A 19,766-nucleotide genomic window follows, 5' to 3' on the forward strand; every position below is an offset into this window, starting at 1 on the left:
GACCTGCCTTCCCAAAAATTTGACCAGTACTTCATTTTGTTAATGCAAGTCAAGAATACTTGAAATCGGACGGTCCGTTCTCTCAGATACTGAATTACCATTATTCGCACTTTTTGCCCCGTGTCTTCTAAACGGCTGAACCTGCCTTCGCCAAAAACTAATCAGCACGTCTCCTTATCAACAAGGAATCAAATGTATGTATTTTGAATCATTCAAATCGGTTGTACCGTATTCCTGAAATAGACGACGAAAATTTATATCCGTACATACATGCACACACATACATTTTTGCTAATGTGTGCCAAAATGTTCAGAAGGTTGTGAAACGTATGGATATATAAAAAAAATCATTTCCGTTTTTTCGGCGATTACTATAACTTACCCTACGGGAAGTTAAAAAAATGTCTAGAATATAAAATAAGAGGGTTTGTTAAGTGCTTCAAAATACATAATATTACAACTGCATATTAAGTAAACCTATTGTAATTAGAAAATGCACTTAAATTTAAACCAAAATGCAATTTTTAACTTCAAGTAAGATAAGTTATAGTAATCGCAAAAAAATCTAAAATAAAAATTTTTATATTATGGGGTTTCTGAACATTTTGGCATACCTCAGAAAAAATGGATGTGTGTGTGTGCGGATACAAATTTTCGTCGACGATTTCGGAAACACCGATCAACCGATTTGAATGATCAAAAAAACATTCGATTCATATTGATAAGGAGACGTGCTAATTAGTTTTTGGCAAAGGCAGGTCTTGCCTTTCCGAAGATACAGGGCAAAAAGTGCCAAAAACGGTAACTTAGTTTTTAAGAGAACGGAGCATCCGACTTTAATAATTCAAAAAACATTTTACTTATATTGACAAGATGAAGATGAACTGATTAAATTTTTGGGAAGACAGGTCTAGCGTTTTCGGAAATCTAGTGAATAAGGTAAAAAAAATGCAATTTGGCGGTCAAAAATGATCATTAGACACATGCACATCAAATTATCAGATATTTTATGGAGATTTTAATAATATGTATCATTTTTGTTTATATTTCTATGATTTCTGTAACATCGTTGGTCCTTTAGACGGCGACGCGGCGCATACGCGCTTCGATAATTCGACTCTATGCAGTTAAAAAATTATTAAATATTGTAGATAATAAAAAAGGGACTCTACTGACGAGCAAACCGAAGTTACAAGAATAAAGAACTCTACTGACTGGAAGCTGAAATTACATAGAAAAGGGACTCTACTGGCAAGCAAATAATTAAATATTGTAGAAAATAATAAGAAAAGGATTCTACTGACGAGCAAATTATTAAATATCCTTGAAAATAAAAAAAGACTACACTGACAAGCAAACCAAAATAAAAGACAGAAAGGACTCTACTGACAAGCAAACTAAAAGAAATTAGAAAACAAACCTAAATAAAAAAAAAAAAATATTAAAGTTAAACGTTTTAAAACATGTAAAAAAATAAAATGACTACTGACGAGAGAATTGATTTTGTGCAAAATATGAAAGAGAAACGTTTGAAAAACATTGCCTTGAAAATAAGTTTAAAACTTCCAAAATATTTGAAAAAGAAGCATTTTTTTCCAAGTTTAGTTTTAGTTTTTAAAGATTTATTTATTTCATTTATATTAGATTATACATACATATTTCTATACAATTTAATAAACATGTATAACTATCCTAAGATATAAATACATAAACTTATATTTAATACTAACTAATAAAAATTAACTTAACCTATAAATAATTTTTTAATCATGGTAAAAATAATCACTAAAAACCATATTTACAATAATAATAACAAAAAGAATACATATTACATATATGATTGGAATATAGTCAAAAGACTAATAACATATGCTGTAGGAATAGTTTGAGAGTAATTTGATCTCTGTCATATTTTATACTTGATTATCTTTTTATTGATGATGGTAGCTTGTACTTATTGTACCAATATGTATTGTCGTTCGATCCAATATTACATATATTAGGATTAAAGTTAAATAAACAATTAGTATAAAATCTTTCAGAGATTATTGTTATAAAATCTCTCACTAATGGTACATTAGTGGAATCATGTAGGAACTTTGTGCTAATATAATGCATATTTATTGGATTCCTTGCTTGACCTATAACAAATCTTAATGAAACATTTTGTACTGATTGTAGTTTCTTAATATTATGTTTGTTTGTCATACACCAAATAGGGGAAGCATATATCATTGCGGATCTAATTATTGCCATATAAATTCTTTTTTTATTTTCAATATTAATATAACTTTTATAATTTAGCAATGGGTATAATATGTATATTACATTTTTTAATTTAATTATTTTATTACTAATGTGTTCATTGAAATTAAGTTTTCTGTCTAAGATGACACCCAAATATTTAACAGAACTACTCCATGGTATGATATTATTATTAAGATGCAAGGTTATATTGGGTGTAGGATTAATTCTTCTTTTGGTAAAGAATATAGATTCTGTTTTGTCAATATTTATTTTTATTTTCCATTTATTTGTGTATTTTATAATTTGGTTCAAATGACTTTGTAATTTCTTAATGATTGCTTTATCTGGTTTGCCCGAAGTGAAAATTACAGTGTTATCCGCATACATTAATAATTGCGTGTTGATTTTTGTAGGCATATCATATGTATAAATGGAAAATAAAATCGGTCCTAAAATACTACCTTGAGGCACACACATTTTTTTCCAAGTCTTTCTATTCAAAAGAGTCAAAATTTTCAAAAATTTAAAATCTCAAAAATCAAATTTTTTGAAAGATTAAAAAAAAAAATCTTTTTAAAAAAATAGAATTTTTGATACGGGGAGTTCCAATTTGACTAAAGGCACGATGCCACGCACCACTAGTTTCATGATTTCTCTACAAAAATATACAAATATATACATTAATTAATAGAGAGGCAGGTGCAAAAACACAAAAAGGTGCAAAATGAAATAGTAATGACCAATAGTTATAATTTCACACACCTGCGGCGCTAGTGGCGACTGACGAACTGTCAGATGTCAGCGTTGCGGAAAATGGACGCGTATACAAACGTAAACTAAAGGTTAATTTATGACAAAAAAGTTAAAAATATAATAAAATATCTTATTTATAAATAAACAAGTGCTGTGAATCAAATAAGAACATGGGAAAATGATATTTTACTACAATCTACAAGCCGCAACTTGAAAAATGAGTTAATATCAGAAGAAAACTTCGTGAATTATTCAGGCGTGGACAAAAAAAGTAATTACCTACACAAAATATTTTAATTATACTATATCATACATATATCGCTATAAATGTTTACGTTCTAGTAGTTAATTTACTTTTCTTATAAGATTCTTATAGAACCGTGCTTTTCTAACAGGTGCCTGATATTTCACACCAACAAAATAACTATTCCTCTGACTATTATTACAACCTCCATGCTTGTTCTAAGAGAATTATTACCAAGAACCGGCGCCTTGCCATCCCATTATGGAGACAGAGTCTGTAAAATCTGATCAAAGTTGGCGATCTCGCAGACCGAGAAACCACAAGCCACATTCTCATCGTAGCACCAGAAGCTCTAAATCAAATAGAAGAATAGAAGACTCCTCAATGGCACCCTTTCAAACAACAGCAAACTTGTCCTCTGAACGTGGAGATGGCCAAGAAGTCATCGAGGTGCAGATCTTGCAACAAGATGATAATTGGGGTGAAAATACCACCGCTGTCACTGGAAATACCTCTGAGCAGTCGCAGTCTATTGAAGATATTTCAACTTGGCCGGATAATGATGTTGGGTTGGGATTTGTTTGTCATCGATATGTGGGTTCAGTGTTAACTTTTATTTTGTCCGTGGTGGCTTTTCTTAGTCCTTTAGCAATGGCTGTTATGCCGAAGTTAGGGTTTTTTCCTAGTTTGTTTAGTAATTTGGCTTTGCAACCACATCAGCTAACACAGTTGTTAGCTTGTGGGGCTGAATGTAAAGGCTTACTTATATCTCTTGCATTTAAATTAGTATTATTAGCGATAGGTGCTTGGGCAATATTTTTACGTAAACCGAACACGTCATATCCTAGAATATTTTTATTCAGAAGTGCTGTGTTGATACTTCTTTTTATATGTGTTTTCTCATACTGGCTTTTTTATGTTGTACAAGTAACTGAAGGGGCTAAAGAATTTTTAGAAGGTGAAGATTCACCTTATTATCGCTCACTTGTAGCTTATGCTTCAAGTTTTACTGATACTCTTTTATTCATACATTACATAGCTGTAATTCTTCTTGAGTTAAGGCATTTGCAATCAGCCTATTACATTAAAATAGTACGTAGCCCTGATGGACAAAGTAAAGCTTATGCTATCGGTCAATTGAGTATTCAAAGAGCAGCAGCTTGGGTTTTACAAAAATATTACACTGAATTCCCCATATACAATCCATATTTAGAAAGAATACCTGTTTCCAAATCACAAAGGAAAACATCAACGAGTTTCAAATTTTATGAGGTGGATGGTATCACAAATAATAGTGCCCAACAAAGCCAGTCAAGAGCGATGTTAGCTGCACACGCAAGAAGAAGAGATTCATCTCATAATGAGAGGTTCTATGAGCAGCACGAGTACGAAAGACGAGTCAAAAAACGTCGCGCCCGCCTTATAACAGCCGCCGAAGAGGCCTTCACGCATATCAAAAGACTTCATCACGAGCCCATGCCTGCAATTCCAATGGATGCTCAAGAAGCAGCTCGAGCAGTTTTCCCATCCATGGCTCGAGCTCTTCAAAAATATTGAGAGTGACACGCCAACAGCCCCGTCACTCAGTTGAATCAATACTCACACACTTAGGACATTGCTTAAGTCACGATCTCACTCCTAAAGCCTTCTTAGAACCATTTTTAGTAGAAGAACCAGTTTTGCAAAACGAGAAGGAGCAACGTTCAGTACAAAGCTGGGCTTTGATTTGTGAGGAATTACTCTCGAGACCCATTCAAAATGGGATCACATTCCAGTTACGCCAAAATGATATATCACTCTTATGCTACATACGGCAGCTACCACACTTCAGTATAACTGAGGAGGTTGTGGACCCAAAAAGCAACAAATTCGTACTACGCTTGAACTCAGAAACATCAGTTTGATACTGTGATTACTAACCAACGACCTGGGGCATTTTTGTGTGCCCTGAAAATTTCGAAATACAAAAAGACAAAACTTGTATATAAGTTCATACTTATATACGGTTATTTTAATATGTTGCCAAAACTTTTTATAGCAACAAACAAAAGTATTAAATCACTGGCTCGATGTGTTGGAACAAAATTCTGCTCTTGCAAATTTAAATTCTAACACAACCTGATTAGGTATAAGTTATGCAATATTTTGAGCTAATTGTAGAAGCTTTAATTTATATTTATTTATTATCATAATACTCATAAATATAGGTATTTTCAATGTGTATTTTCTTGTATGTACTTAAGAAACACTTTTTTTTAGAATCTACGATATGATATACTCCAATGATTGTTTGGTATTTATACATATTATATACATAATTCATATTTAAGCATATCACTTTTTGTATATGTATCAGATATTCTGATGATGGGAACAAACTTGATTCTCAAAACGTATAATAAATGTTTTTATAAATAATGTGTTGAATTATTTATTTAAACTTCATAATAATTAATGAATCTTTTGAAATTAATTTTAAGGTTTTGCGTCAAAGATTCTGCTCAGAATCCTACTAAGTTCTTATGTTCATTCTTATATATAAAAATGTGCTTTTTTATTTATTTTGATTTATTTTTTTACTCATTCATAGTGGTGAAAAAACCATTGTTGGATGATTTGATTTGTCTTTATGAATTTATAAAAAAAAAAAAAAATAGTTGAAAGTGGCATTTAGCCTTAAAACAAGTTGCATGAACTTCCCGAAATGTGTAGGAACTGACTTAATTAATGGAAATTGAACTTTAGATATTTAGATAAAATTTTCAACTGTTTATTTCAAAAATAAAGTTATTGCTGTTAATTAAATTTAAACATTGCAATTTCGACTATAGTTTTCTCAAGAATATTTAAGTTAACTGTAATTATATTAATTATATTGCATTGACACGTGCTTAATTTTAATTAACGTGCTTGTATGACCTAGTTCATTATTTTAAATTTTAATGAATCATTATCGATTGACTCAACATATTACAAAAGCAACTTTTGACACAAATTTTGACTATAATATTTTCTCAAACTTTGATGAATTTTTAACATTAAACTATTTGTCGTAGGGCCGTAACATTTTAGTATGTTTTATAAGTCCATGAGATCTATTGCCCAAAAATGTTTCATAAAAATCGGCATAAAATTTCTTTCAACAGGTAATTTCAAGAAAACGGGTCGGTAGATTTTTACCTAAAACTAATCAGTATCATTCCCAACTAATATCTTTCGAACAGTTTTTGATTTTTTAAAATCGATTCAGAATTGAGAATTGAGAGCTTGAAACGTACGTCCACGTGGACAATTTTTTTTCACTTTTCTGCTATTTACAAAGAAACGGCTTGGCTGATCGTCGCGCAAATTGATAAAAACTAGTCCCCATCGAGATACATCAAATTACTTTTAAATTTTTGAAATTGTTTCAGCTTTTTTTTTAAGAAAACGTCGATTTACAGCAAAAAATCTGCTCACATACACACACATACTTTTTCCAAATTTAGTTTCATTCGGTTCAGAATGGCTTGAAACGTCGAGAAAATATGAAATTAGGGAATCGGATTTTTTATGAAAATCAAACTTCTCCTTCGGGAAGTTAATAACTGAATATGCGTCAAATCAAATCTTTAGCATTTTTCTATCACTTTTCTGTTTTTCAGCACTGATTTATTTCGTGGAAATATATTTTCTGATTCATCTGCCCATTAATCAATATATTTATTATTGAATTAACCAAGGCGTGTATTTACAGACTACTTACGCAATCGCGAACCATACCACAAACAATAGTCTGATTATATTATTTCGTCCAATGTTTGTATTCTGGCGCATTCTGTTTATTTTCTATTGGTACGGAACACATTTTGTTTGTTGATGGTTTGGAGTTCTATACACAAAATTTGATATAATTAAGAATGTGAGTGCGATGCCAAAATTTCGAATGAATCATCAAGGGATTAAATTAATTTAACTATTTTAAGATATGAGCTTGCTCGTGGCTTTGTGGTAAAGTCTTTGGTCGTCAAAATTCTACATTCAGCTTTACAAATATTCAGCAGCGTTTTGGAAACAATTTTTTGCTGTCGAAATTTCTGCAAAGAAAAGTTGAGAATTATAAAATTCTTTTGATCAATTATTAGAATAATTCCAATAATTTCATTCCAAACGAATTTTTAGATTTGCAATAAATTGCAAAAGAAAAAACTAGTGGTGAATGGCATTGTGTCTTAAGGCAAATTGCTGTAACTTCCCGTACAAAAATGTTAAAAAAAACACATTTTGTAGTAAATTGAAAAAATAGATTTATGAGATTTTTAAAATTTTTGAAAAGAATTGACCTTTTTGGAATATTTGAATTTTTGTATTTTGGAAACTTTGAACTTTTTTGAAGCAATGACCCCATAGAAAACAAAATTTGTTCTTATTATTAAAATATCTATAAAATATGTGATAATTTGATGTGCATATGTCTAATAATCATTTTTGTCTGCCAAATGTCATTTATTTTTACTTTTTTTGTTGAATCTCCAAAATCGCTAGAACTGCCTTCCCATTTCACCAGTTTTTCATTTTGTCAAAATAAATAAAATTTGAATTATTCCAATCGGACGCTCCGTTCTCTCAAAATTTGAATCACCATTTTTGGCACTTTTTGCCCCGTATCTTTGAAAATGCTGAAATAATGGTATTTAAAGTTATTTAAAACTACCTTTTGGTATCATTATTTCAATATTTTAATTTCATCTCCTGTCTGCATCAGTAGCAAAACAATGAAATTCATTTTATTCTATCAAAAATGTGTTAGAGCAAAAGATTTATTAACTCACTTGCAAATAAAATTCAGCCTTGATATGATTGTATAATATCGGAATCAGATTTTGAAAAGCAATCAAATGATGACATAACATTTTTATATGAAATACGATACTTCTTATTCAATAAATCAAAAAAAAAATCATGTCCACGAAGTATCACGGAAAAAACTTGAAAGATTCGTATGTCCAATTAGATGAAAAACGTAGAGTAATGCATATACTTCAAAAAAATAGTCACAGAAAGGTTGAGAATATTAATGAGAAGGAGTTGAGTATTTTTAAAATCGAATTAGAATTTTTGGCGACAAAAGTTTTGGCAATTTTCTTCTAATTCTAAACAAATGGTAAGTTGAGCTATATGGACATATTTTCCAGTGATTTAAAGACGGAAATAACTGGAAGTACATTTAATAAATTTGCCCAAAGCTTTTTTCCATTTACAACAAAATGTCTAGAACAACCATGATGAAAATAATGCAACGTTCTATGAAGAACTTACTATTCCTTTTAATGATAATCTATACATCTTAGAATATTGGAAAATCATTTCCTTAATGCATCAACGTATTAAACTTATATTTCACCGCATTTTCCTTGCTGTATTTTAATTTTCATAATCCATCATAAAACTCCTACGATTTAATCGATATTTAATTTATTTAAAATTTAATAGCTGCCTGTGCATATAATTTATTAGTCGCCTTTTCTTAAGGAGTTTGCAGTAACGCAAAGTTATAGGAAAAGTTCACAATTTCTTTTTATTACAATAAGTGCACACCTTTAGAATATTGGAAACTAATGATAAGTAAACCTTAAAGATAGAAATTTATAATCATGATGGAAGTTTTATCGTCTTTAAATTTCATAGCGAATTTACACAGTAGAGAAAAGAAACATGAAAAATTATCATTCCTTATGGTTGCAATCAAAGTACACCCATAGTAATTGTGAGAAATATTGAAATTGAATGATTTTTATAAATTTTACTACTATTACTAATTTGATCTATTTTAAATTTTATAGTTGCAAAAACAAATCCCTTCTATCTCCAATTTCTTGTAAAAAATTTGCAAGAAAAGAGTATTCTGTTTTTTTTTTAAGAAATTTGAAGTGATTTAGTATCACTATTTAGTATCATCAATGTGTTCAAATTTCAGAACTGATCTATTTTTTTATTATATATTTTTTACACCTTTCCTGATGTGGACAACATGTAAATCCGCAGAATAAATGACTTAAAAAATTCAACATTTTCTGACCATTGTCAGAAATTCTGAAAATTGACATGTTTTAATATAATGTGAATTTTATTTTCTACCTTGCCCTGGTAGAGTTGTAATATAGTTTCTTGACAAGTGGGTTTGGATGATCCTCGAGGCAGCTTTTGTAATTAAAGAACTAATCTCTAGAAATATAATTATCACACTGGTTATTACGAATTTTGCCCTGATTATTGGGATTTTTATAAGTTTAATATTATCATTTTTGAAATTTTATGCCACCTTTTCTTTCTTCACGGAAATAAATATTTTATGATGCCCCAGTTTTACAAACAACGTCGTCAAAATCAATATATGGGAACAACGAGTAAATAATAAAATAACTCGAATTCTTCATCTACCATATGTGTATGTTATATGTCACTAAAATTCAATAAGTCAATATTTATGTCACATATGGTGTAATCTTAAGTGAAAACGTCGGAAAACCCGATTATTCGCTTTCCCGGCTTCACCCGACGTTACACTGAAATTTTAAGCCTTGTTTATCAAAATTAATTGACATGTGAATATGTGCCATGTGTTTTGCTCAAGATATCAAACTTGGGTTGGAATTAGTATTTTGCAAAATTATTAATGAGATTCACGTACCTACATAAATAAACAGATATTAAAATTAGGTGTATGCGGCAATTTGCCTCAGGGCCTGATGTACATTAGTCAGTTTCAGTTTTCATCAGTTGTTGAGAAAACATTAAATTCAAAATCAAATTTGGCTCACAAACATATGTATATATACTTTTTCCAATTTTAGTGTCAAACGATTCAGAATAACTCGAAACGTCAAGAAACATAAAATTAGCCAATCGTATTTTTTTCGAGAAGTTGACAACAAAATGTTCTTTACCCTACTTCGGACCTTAAAATCCCAAATTACTTAAAGAATTTATGTACAAAGATTCTGGAGCAGAATGTGATAATATCCTAGCAACATTTTCCATTGAAGCGTCGCAGAATTTATGACGAATATTTAGGGCATTTTCCGATGTCCTGAGAAAATCTCGGAGTTGGGCCGTGCACATATTTTCATTAAACGCAAAATTATAATCGACCAAAAATATTTGAGAAGGTACACGAGTATAAACACATTTCTCAAATAGCTCCAGGAATTCTGTTAATGATAAAATGTGAATAATTTTGTTGTTATAAATGAACAGACTCTCAATTTTATAAGTGAGTGCGAATTAAAATATTTTTGGTGAAGTAAATTTCATTTTTGAAGAACTTAATTGGCAAAATTTGCTATGTTTGGGCACACTATATATTTTTTAACTTCCCGTAGGGCAAGTTATAGTAATCGCAAAAAAATCTAAAATGAAAATTTTTATATATCTTTACGTTTCAGAGGTTTTTGAACATTTTGGCATACCTTAGAAAAAAATGGATGTATGTGTCTGTGTGTTCGTGCGCGGATACAAATTTTCGTTGACGATTTTGGGAACACGGATCAACCGATTTGAATAATTAAAAAAAAACATTCGATTTGTAGTGATAAGGAGGCGCGCTGATTAGAATTTGGCACAGGCAGGTCTAGCCGTTTCGAAAATACCGGGCAAAAAGTACCAAAAACGGTAACTCAGTTGGAGTGGAGTGTCCGATTTTAAAATATTATCTGTAATTTGTAAGATCTTACTCACAACAGCTCATAGAACCCATTAGTTCTGATTGCTGTTCAAATAAAATTTAAAAAAAAAAAAAATATCTAGTTACATAAGAAGTCTGCCCAGTGGTTGTCCTTGTCTAATAGTTTTGATCTAGTTTAAGCTATGTATAAACTAAAAACATATCTTTGAAGGATCGACAAATTGCATTTTGATATATTTCAAATGTGGTCCCAAAATAGAAGGAAAAAAATAAAATCGACGGAAGAGAAAGATGGATATAACTTTGCGATTAAAAAGGAAATTGTATTCGATTATAAATAACCTCAAAAATATTGGGCTGCCAATGTCATCAATCTCACCGTAGAAAGAACTGAGCAGAATTCCAGTTAAGGAAGGAAAAGTTTAAATAAACATACCACTGGCAAGGACGAGAAAGTTGGGTGATACATGGGTGATACTTTTACTACACCACATCCTTCAGAAACTCGATTTAATTATTTTGGCTAAAACAAACAAAATCATTTCAAGTCAAACAAGTTAACTCCAATTCCATTAACTCACCAAATATAATCTGTAATATTTATCACACTCATCCATCGTTAATTCCTATTCATTACCAACTATTTTGTCATTTGGTGAGTCAAACCGAATTAATATAACAATACTATTGTTAAACTAATAATCCTTCGGATTTTCATGGTTTGGGTATGATGATTTCAATAAACTTCCCTATTGCATGATGGGCAAATACACAATTAAAGCAACTTGAAATAGGATTTGTGCATAGAGACGAGGATCGTGGATAATTGGATTTGAGGATGTAATATACGAATCAATAGTTTATCTATTGTGTATATACATATATGCGTGTATTAATCAAAAGACTATTCAAATTAATGTAGAGAATTGCTTTGACACGTGTCATCTTTCTGTAAAACAAGACCTTTCTCTACAAGCAATGATTGTATAAAGAAACAAACAAAATAAAGTATAAATTTAAAATAATAAACTAGTTGGTATTGGTATTTTGCCTTGAGGCAAATTACATGAACTTCCTGATATGTATAAATAATTTACCTAATCAATAAAAAATAAATTAATTTATGAGTGGATTAAAAGTATTCAGGGTGGATTTATTACACACAATTGTAAACGAACGAACACGTTAATTTGGAGTATTTTCTAAAAGCAAATTTTCAAAAATCAACATTTTTTATTATTGAACCAATTTTCGTAGGACTTTAATGATTTAGTATGTTCATTAAGACCAAGTACTCTATTGTTATACCAAGTAAAAAGTCTAATTTTAATTTCAACAAACGTCAAAAAAACTACTCATTTTCTCGAAATTTGATGAATTATTAAAATTAAACTACTTAGCGTAAGGCTGTGATATTTCAGTAAGTTCTATAAGACCATGATATATATCGCCAAAAAAAGTTCCAAAAAAATCGGCTTGAATTTTTTTTCAACAGTCAATTACAAGAAAACGACTCGGCAGATTTTCACCTAAAACTAATCAGTATCATTCCCAACTAATATCTTTCGAACAGTATGATTTTTTAAGATCGATTTGGTAGTATGAGCTTAAATGTTTTACGAAAAGTTTAACACCTTTTTCGAAATTACAAAAAAACCGCTCGGCAGATCGTCTCACAAAACTGACAAAAGATAGTCCTCATTGAGATACATCAAATGGCTTTTAAATTTCTGAAATCGGTCCAGCCGTTTTTGAGAAAAAGTGGATTTTTCAAAATCGATGAAAAAAATCAGTTCACGCATACGCACACAAAAAGATACTATTTCCAAATTTGGTCTCATTCGATTCAGAATGGCTTGAAACGCCAAGAAAACATAAAATTAGCAAATATGATTTTTTGATGAAAACAAACTTCTCCTTCTGGAAGTTAAAAAGTGCCTATTATATGCGATAAAAAATAATACTAAAAATTAAGCCCCATTTTAACAAAAATGATATTTATTTGATTTTTTTTTTAAATTATTTATATTGATGTGTAAATTATATCATTTATTTTTACTATCATTTTTACCTAAATATGCAGGATAAGATGATAACTTTCAAGAATATTTTAAATTAAAATACTTTTTTACTTCTGTATATAGCAACAATTCAAAATTTTAAGACATATTACTTTTTAATAATAACGATAATATTATTTGACAACAACAAAAATAATATATTTAATCATTGCCCTGCGATGATACTATGTAATTTAAAGATTTCTATGATTATTTTCTTACAAGATCGTCGTTTCTAATAAAATCTTCCACAATGGCTTTGCAATCAAATACGAGGTAAAACAAAAAACATCTTATTTTCTGAAGTTTATTTACTGAAGATTTCCTTTTCAGCAATTTTCATTCTTGTTCGATATTTGAGATCCTCTAAGGACGTAACAAAAAAAATGAAATGAGTCCCAACAGTTGACAAAAGGGGTAATAACCCTGAGGGCTGCTATTTGGATTTTTATTTATTTTGTTAGGTGGACGAAGGATTGTGGAATAAAAATTAATATATGTATATATATATATATATATATATATATATAATTTAAGTTATAACTTAAGTATAATTATTCATCTTAATAAAAATTATTTTTTTAATAGTTATGTTATTTAAGAGCATAATGGAGCAAATAATCAATCTACTCCGTTAAAGTGACAAAACCAATATCAACCAAAAATTTAATTTCAGGGCAATAGGCAACCCAATGGTTGTTTTATCTAAATTTGATACTTCTTTAGATACGTCAGCAATTGAGGAAAAGGTTGTTCTCTTTGGATCATATTTTCACCTTTATTTACTTCAAGCGAAAATTTACTTCAAGCATATTACAGGACATTAAATTTATATATATATATATATATATTTAAATGTGTAGATATTAATACTGCTTGGTATCAGGTTGTCCGAAAAACAAGTTTGAATCTGGTACTTAGTGATTAAATATCAAATGTTTACCAAAGCGCTATAAACCCCTTTGAAATCAAAAACAAAATTTTCATATTCATATTTATAAACATGTGCATATATGTATGTCAAGCAGTCTGGAGCCATCATTAATATATGTTAATATGTTTTTCTGAGTTATATAATTCGCAGACAGAATAACAGATGCGAAAATTTACTTCAAGCATATTACAGGACATTAAATTTATATATATATATATATATATATATTTAAATGTGTATGTGTGAACATGTGCCAAGACTACTATGTCAGAAAAATTCAAGGACATAACATCCTGCCAATCAACACTGGCTAGGTGTAAGTGGCATTTTGCCTTAAACTTTCATGTATGTCTTAATTGTATAAAAAATCTACAAGTGTATCAAATAATTTATGGGGTAGTTGTTAGTATAAAATATTTAATTATGAAGACATGGCTCTGCAGATCGTGAGATAATCTGATCAACACGAGTCCTTATAGAATTTCGTGAAACATTCTTTAGATTAAAATTTCTGAAATAGGTGCAGATAGTTGCCAGAAAACGTCAATGAAAGATCAACTTTAAGTTCACATACACACACAATTTTTTCCAATTTCGGTGTTAAACGAATGACTTGAAGCTTCAAGAAAACATAAATCAGAAAACAACATTGGAAAAGATTTCTCAAACTTCTCCTCTAACAAATTAAAAACTTCTTGGACTTTTTTCTCCATCTTGAAATTACAATCCTTATAATAAATCATACATCATCTAGTCAAATTAACCATATTTATCAAACCCTTACATTCATTACCAAAAACACTTCTAAGGTTTGTCTTTTAACATTTGTAGAGAAAAATCTGAACAAAATATTCACAAAAAATGCTTTAAAAATTCATTACCAAGCCCTGTTCCATCGAAATAAAAAAATCATAAAAAAGTTATTGACTTCTGTCTGCACATGACAAAAATCGTGCTTTTTGTAGAGTTCGCATGAAATCTGATACATCAAAGAAATATTTTATCCTAAAAGGATTGATCCTGGCTCGAGGATTTATATCTGCTATTGAAGATTTGGTCATTTATATTGTATCAAAACATATGATACGACTTGAATGATAAACATATGTATAATAGTCACAATTCTTCATAAGAACTGAATAATAAACTAGTTGGTATTGGTATATTGCCTTGAGGCAAGTTACACGAACTTCCCGATATGTGCAAATAATCGACTTAATCAATAAAAAATAAATTCATTTATGAGTGATTAAAAGTATTCCGAGTGGATTCAATACACATAATTGTGAACGAACAAACACGTTAACTCGGAATATTTTCTAAAACCAAATTTTCAAAAATCCAAAATTTTTATAATGAAACCAGTTTCCGTGGGACTCTAATAGTTTAGTATGTTCAAAAAGACCAAGTACTCTATCGTTATACCAAGTAAATCGTCTAATTTTAATTTTAACAAACGTCAAAAAAACAACTCATTTTCTCAAACTTTGATGAATTTTTAAAATTAAACTATTATCGTTAGGCCGTAATATTTCAGTAAGTTCTATAAGACCATGATATATATCGCCAAAAAAAGTTCAATAAAAATAGGCTTAAATTGTTTTGTCAACAGTTAGTTACAAGAAAGCGGCTCGGTAAATTTTCACCTAAAACTAATCAGTATCATTCCCAACTAATATCTTTCTAACAGTTTTTGATTTTCAAATCGATTCGGCAGTATGAGCTTAAATGTGGACAAAAAATTTAACAATTTTTTTCAAATGATAAAGAAACGGCTCGGCCGATCGTCGCACAAAGCTGAGGAACGATAATACTCGTCGAGATACATTAAATGGCTTTTAAATTTCTGAAATTGATCCAGCCGTTTTTGAGAAAACGTTGATTTACGGCAAAAATCTGTTCTCACACACACACACAAACATACTTTTTTCAAATTTGGTCTCATTCGATTCAGAATGGCTTGAGAGGTCGAGAAAACATAAAATTAGCGAATTGGATTTTTTGATGAAAACAAACTTCTCCTTCGGGAGGTTAATAAATGAACCAAAATAATTCTTTATATTGAAATTAGTCATATAAAAAGGGCATTGTTCATTTGTCTAGAAACTTCTTGATGTTAAAACAAAATACTGGTACATTTTTTTAAAACTTGAAACAACTTTTTGGAGACGCAAACTTTATTCAGTAATTTTGATCATTTTAAAACTGCAATTTAATTATTATTAATATATTATAAATCACTGTTTGAATTATGCACAATATGTTTCTAAATATTCATCAAATTGTACTAGAAAATTAATAAAATATCGTTAAAGAAATTTAATTTCATATCTCCACAAGATAAAATCCATCAAAAGTGAATATTGCAAAAGCTCTTTGATGTCGGAAGAGGAACATTTTTCTGAACTTTCACACAACTTATTCCTGGGTATGTGGAGAATTTTTATAGGCATTTTGATAATGATTAAACTACAAAAATACAATAATGATGGAACTGGGAATTTCAACCATAATCGGATATTAATAAATGATAATAATAGAAAACACTTTATACTTATGTTGAAACATGAGTTAATTTGAAAATAATGTAATATTATAATGTAGTTAAAAACCACAATTAATGAATACCAGAATAAATAAAAAATATATGCACAAGACTTTTAGAAAGCAATAAGGAATTAAGATGTTAAATTTTTATGTGAATCTTGGTCTTTTGAAAAGAATGTAGGATGTTTCAAAATGAATTTTGCTAAAAGCTTTTTGATGTCGAAATGATGAGGCTAAATTTTCTGATTTCGCAGACAACTTTCACGTGGGTAAGAGTAATGAATTTTTACAGGCGTTTTGGTAATAACAGTTTTGTTACAAATGTACAGCCGAGTTTAATTATAATGCCAAAGAATTAATTATTAGTAAATGGTAATTAAGAATAAAAATTCATTTAGAAACATATATTTATATTCTTCTTCTCCAACTACTCAATTACATAAAGTCAAATCGAATAGAACAAAAATCGCAATCCTTCGAAAACGTGAACGTTACAATATATAAGAATTAAAGGTTTTTATAAAAAAATACAGAACCAGCTCAATTGATCTACTTTTTTTACTCTTTAATTCTTTAATTCTTTAAATTCATAGTAGAACTCAAATATTTTGAGAAGGTCAAGCATACCATTTTATGGAGATGAAAATAAAATTTCATAGGAATAAAAAAAATTAAAATAGCGCTATGAAAAACAATACTGTGTTATGGCTCGCACATAATGAAATATATATATATATATATATATATATATATATATATATATATATCGATTGTACCATGTTTTGCGTAGTAAATATTCACTCAATATTTTCGTTTCCAAGTGCTAACTAATGGCTCTGAAAAGCTTTGCAAATAGAATCGAGCGAAAAACTATGTTTATCACACTGCTATATTTGTTTTAGCAAACAATTCCACATCCTCCTTAATACCTACTAGAAAACAACTGACCACATCCAGTCCTGAAATCTTATATTAGGGAATCGTGATGGATTTAGAATAGAGAATACAAATTCAAATAAAATCAGTGAAACATCTGATGTAATTTAAAAAATTATTTATGCTGATTTAACTCAGAAAATAATTTTAATGATAGAAAAGATTCACAAAAAAATAAGAGAAGAGTAAAAACTTGCCAAGATGGTAAAAGAAAGAAGGACGTGTTGTGTGAAGAAATACATTTTTAATTGAGTTCATTACTAAGCAAACATGCCGGCGAGAAATGCAGAAATACTTTATGTATATATATATATATATATATATATTTACAGATAGATTTGTAAATATTTTATAGAGCTTCCAAAAAGAAAGTTTTTTAAAAAAACATTTCCTTATTTATTTACTGTCGACGTTTCGGAACTAGGTACGTTCCATCTTCAGGACATCTGTCAAGAAACATGCATGTTTCATCATGATAAGATTTAAACCAACAATATATTTAAGAAAAGTAGAAAATTGTGGTTTTTTATGTAAAATGAATCAGATTGTCGAAGAGGTGATATTACAAAAATATAACAATTTAATTAAAATGAAAATAATAAAAATAAAAGAGTGGATTATAACAAAATATTCAAAATGTTAGAAAATTAGAAAGTTTTAAAAAAGGGTAAGAGTAATAGAATTAACTAACTGTATGATTGATTATACACTCACATTTTCACTAAAAAACAATGTTATCAATAACAAGTGTGTTTTTATGAATTCATTTTTAGACGGAGAACAAATTTTGTAGCTCAATTTTTGTTTTGTTTTTGTTTTCAAATTTATTCTTCGCCTGAAAAAAAAATTATAAAAATACACATTGATAAAATTGTTTTTGGTGAAAAATGTTAGTGTATAATCAATTATACAGGTAATTAATTCTGTTCTCTCTCAAACTTTCTAGAAAAATATTCTATAAGTTTTGTAAAATTTCAAGGTTATCAGAAAAAACACAAATTGAAAAACATTGTTCAATGAAAAGACAAATCAATAAAATTGAATAATAAACAATAAAATAAACGAATTCAAAGTCATATCTTTTAGGAATAAGAGGGTTTACAAATGTTGATCCAGGGTCGAAATCTGGGAATTATATATATATATATATATATATATATATATATATATATGTGTGTGTGTGTGTGTGTTATGTACACAAGTCATTGTATTTCTGTTCCAAACCATATGAAAGGCATCAATCATCATTTAACAAATTTGCGCAACATTTTCGAAGATTTGTTTGATTCAAAATCATTCGTACATCATAAAATATATTGCATTCAAAATACTAGGAATTATTTTTAAACTTTACGACATGAATGAACAATTCATCAATATTGATTGCAAAAGATTTTCAAACATGCTTAGTAGAACTGCAAAATACGAAATAATCGATTTTCTATATAATAATTTAAAATTTATAAATAAAATTTATAAATAATTCCATATTTATAAAAGAAAAAATAATGGGTAGTATTATCCTAGGCAGGTTTGTGAACTGAGTTGAACTCCAACTCGATTAAGGGAAAATTGGTGTTAGAGATTTCTCATTGCCTTTTTACCGCAGCATTTTTCTAAATGGGCTTATTTTCTAAAATTGGAAACACGTTTTAGATTTATATTTTCAAGTAAAAATGATATTGCTACTGCACTATATCTGGTTATCCAGAGCAGAGGTTTGAACTCACGACCTCGTCCACACGAGGCAGTGCGTTTAAGTGTTACGCCACAAAACACCTACATATATTTATATAGCATACAAAATGCTGGATCTGATTTCTGAAGTGTTCTGAAATATTATATTGTATGTCTTATAAAAAATTACGAAAAATCTTGATATGCTCATGTTCTTTAATGATATAACCACAAATAATAACCACGCATTGTTTGGTATTTTAAATTGCGTTCTAATATTAATATGGTTGGAAGATATAACATTTGCCTTGTTATTTTCTGAAATTTATGTGTGCACATGCATGATATATTGATGATGTGAGGACCGAAATTCAATATTTGCTTTTTTGATTATGTTTACTTTTATTATATCTGCATGTCGAAATTGTTTCATAATACATTGGATTCTTCTCAATATTGTTTTAGAAGGTAAAACAACATTATAAAATTATATATATATATATATATATATATATATATATATATTTATACACAACAAGATGGCAAAATTCAAAAAAAAAATATATATATACAAAAGATATTTAAGATCAGATCTTATTAAAATAAGTAAACTCCTTATTAGGGATTTTATACCAAAATTAGTTAATACACTTTTGGAAGACTTAGGTCAACTTTTTTCTCAAAAATGGTAAGAAATCTAATATT

At 29.0% G+C, this 19,766-nt stretch overlaps 2 protein-coding genes across 2 annotated transcripts in view; both read left to right on the plus strand.

Moving 5' to 3' along the window:
- LOC113379428 overlaps window positions 1-19,766 on the plus strand; it is an 87,227-nt gene that overhangs the window by 50,465 nt on the left and 16,996 nt on the right. The window lies entirely within an intron of this gene.
- On the plus strand, window positions 3,066-5,402 carry LOC113377104 (vang-like protein 2). The gene is given in 3 exon segments (XM_026617303.1): window positions 3,066-3,271; window positions 3,396-4,796; window positions 4,799-5,402. Coding segments are annotated over 2 exon segments (1,641 nt in total). The 5' UTR covers window positions 3,066-3,271; window positions 3,396-3,505; the 3' UTR covers window positions 5,149-5,402.

Source organism: Ctenocephalides felis, unplaced genomic scaffold, assembly GCF_003426905.1.
Source record: "Ctenocephalides felis isolate EL2017-DRISC unplaced genomic scaffold, ASM342690v1 CF-g0.4_SCAFFOLD_00845, whole genome shotgun sequence".
NCBI lineage: Eukaryota > Metazoa > Arthropoda > Insecta > Siphonaptera > Pulicidae > Ctenocephalides > Ctenocephalides felis.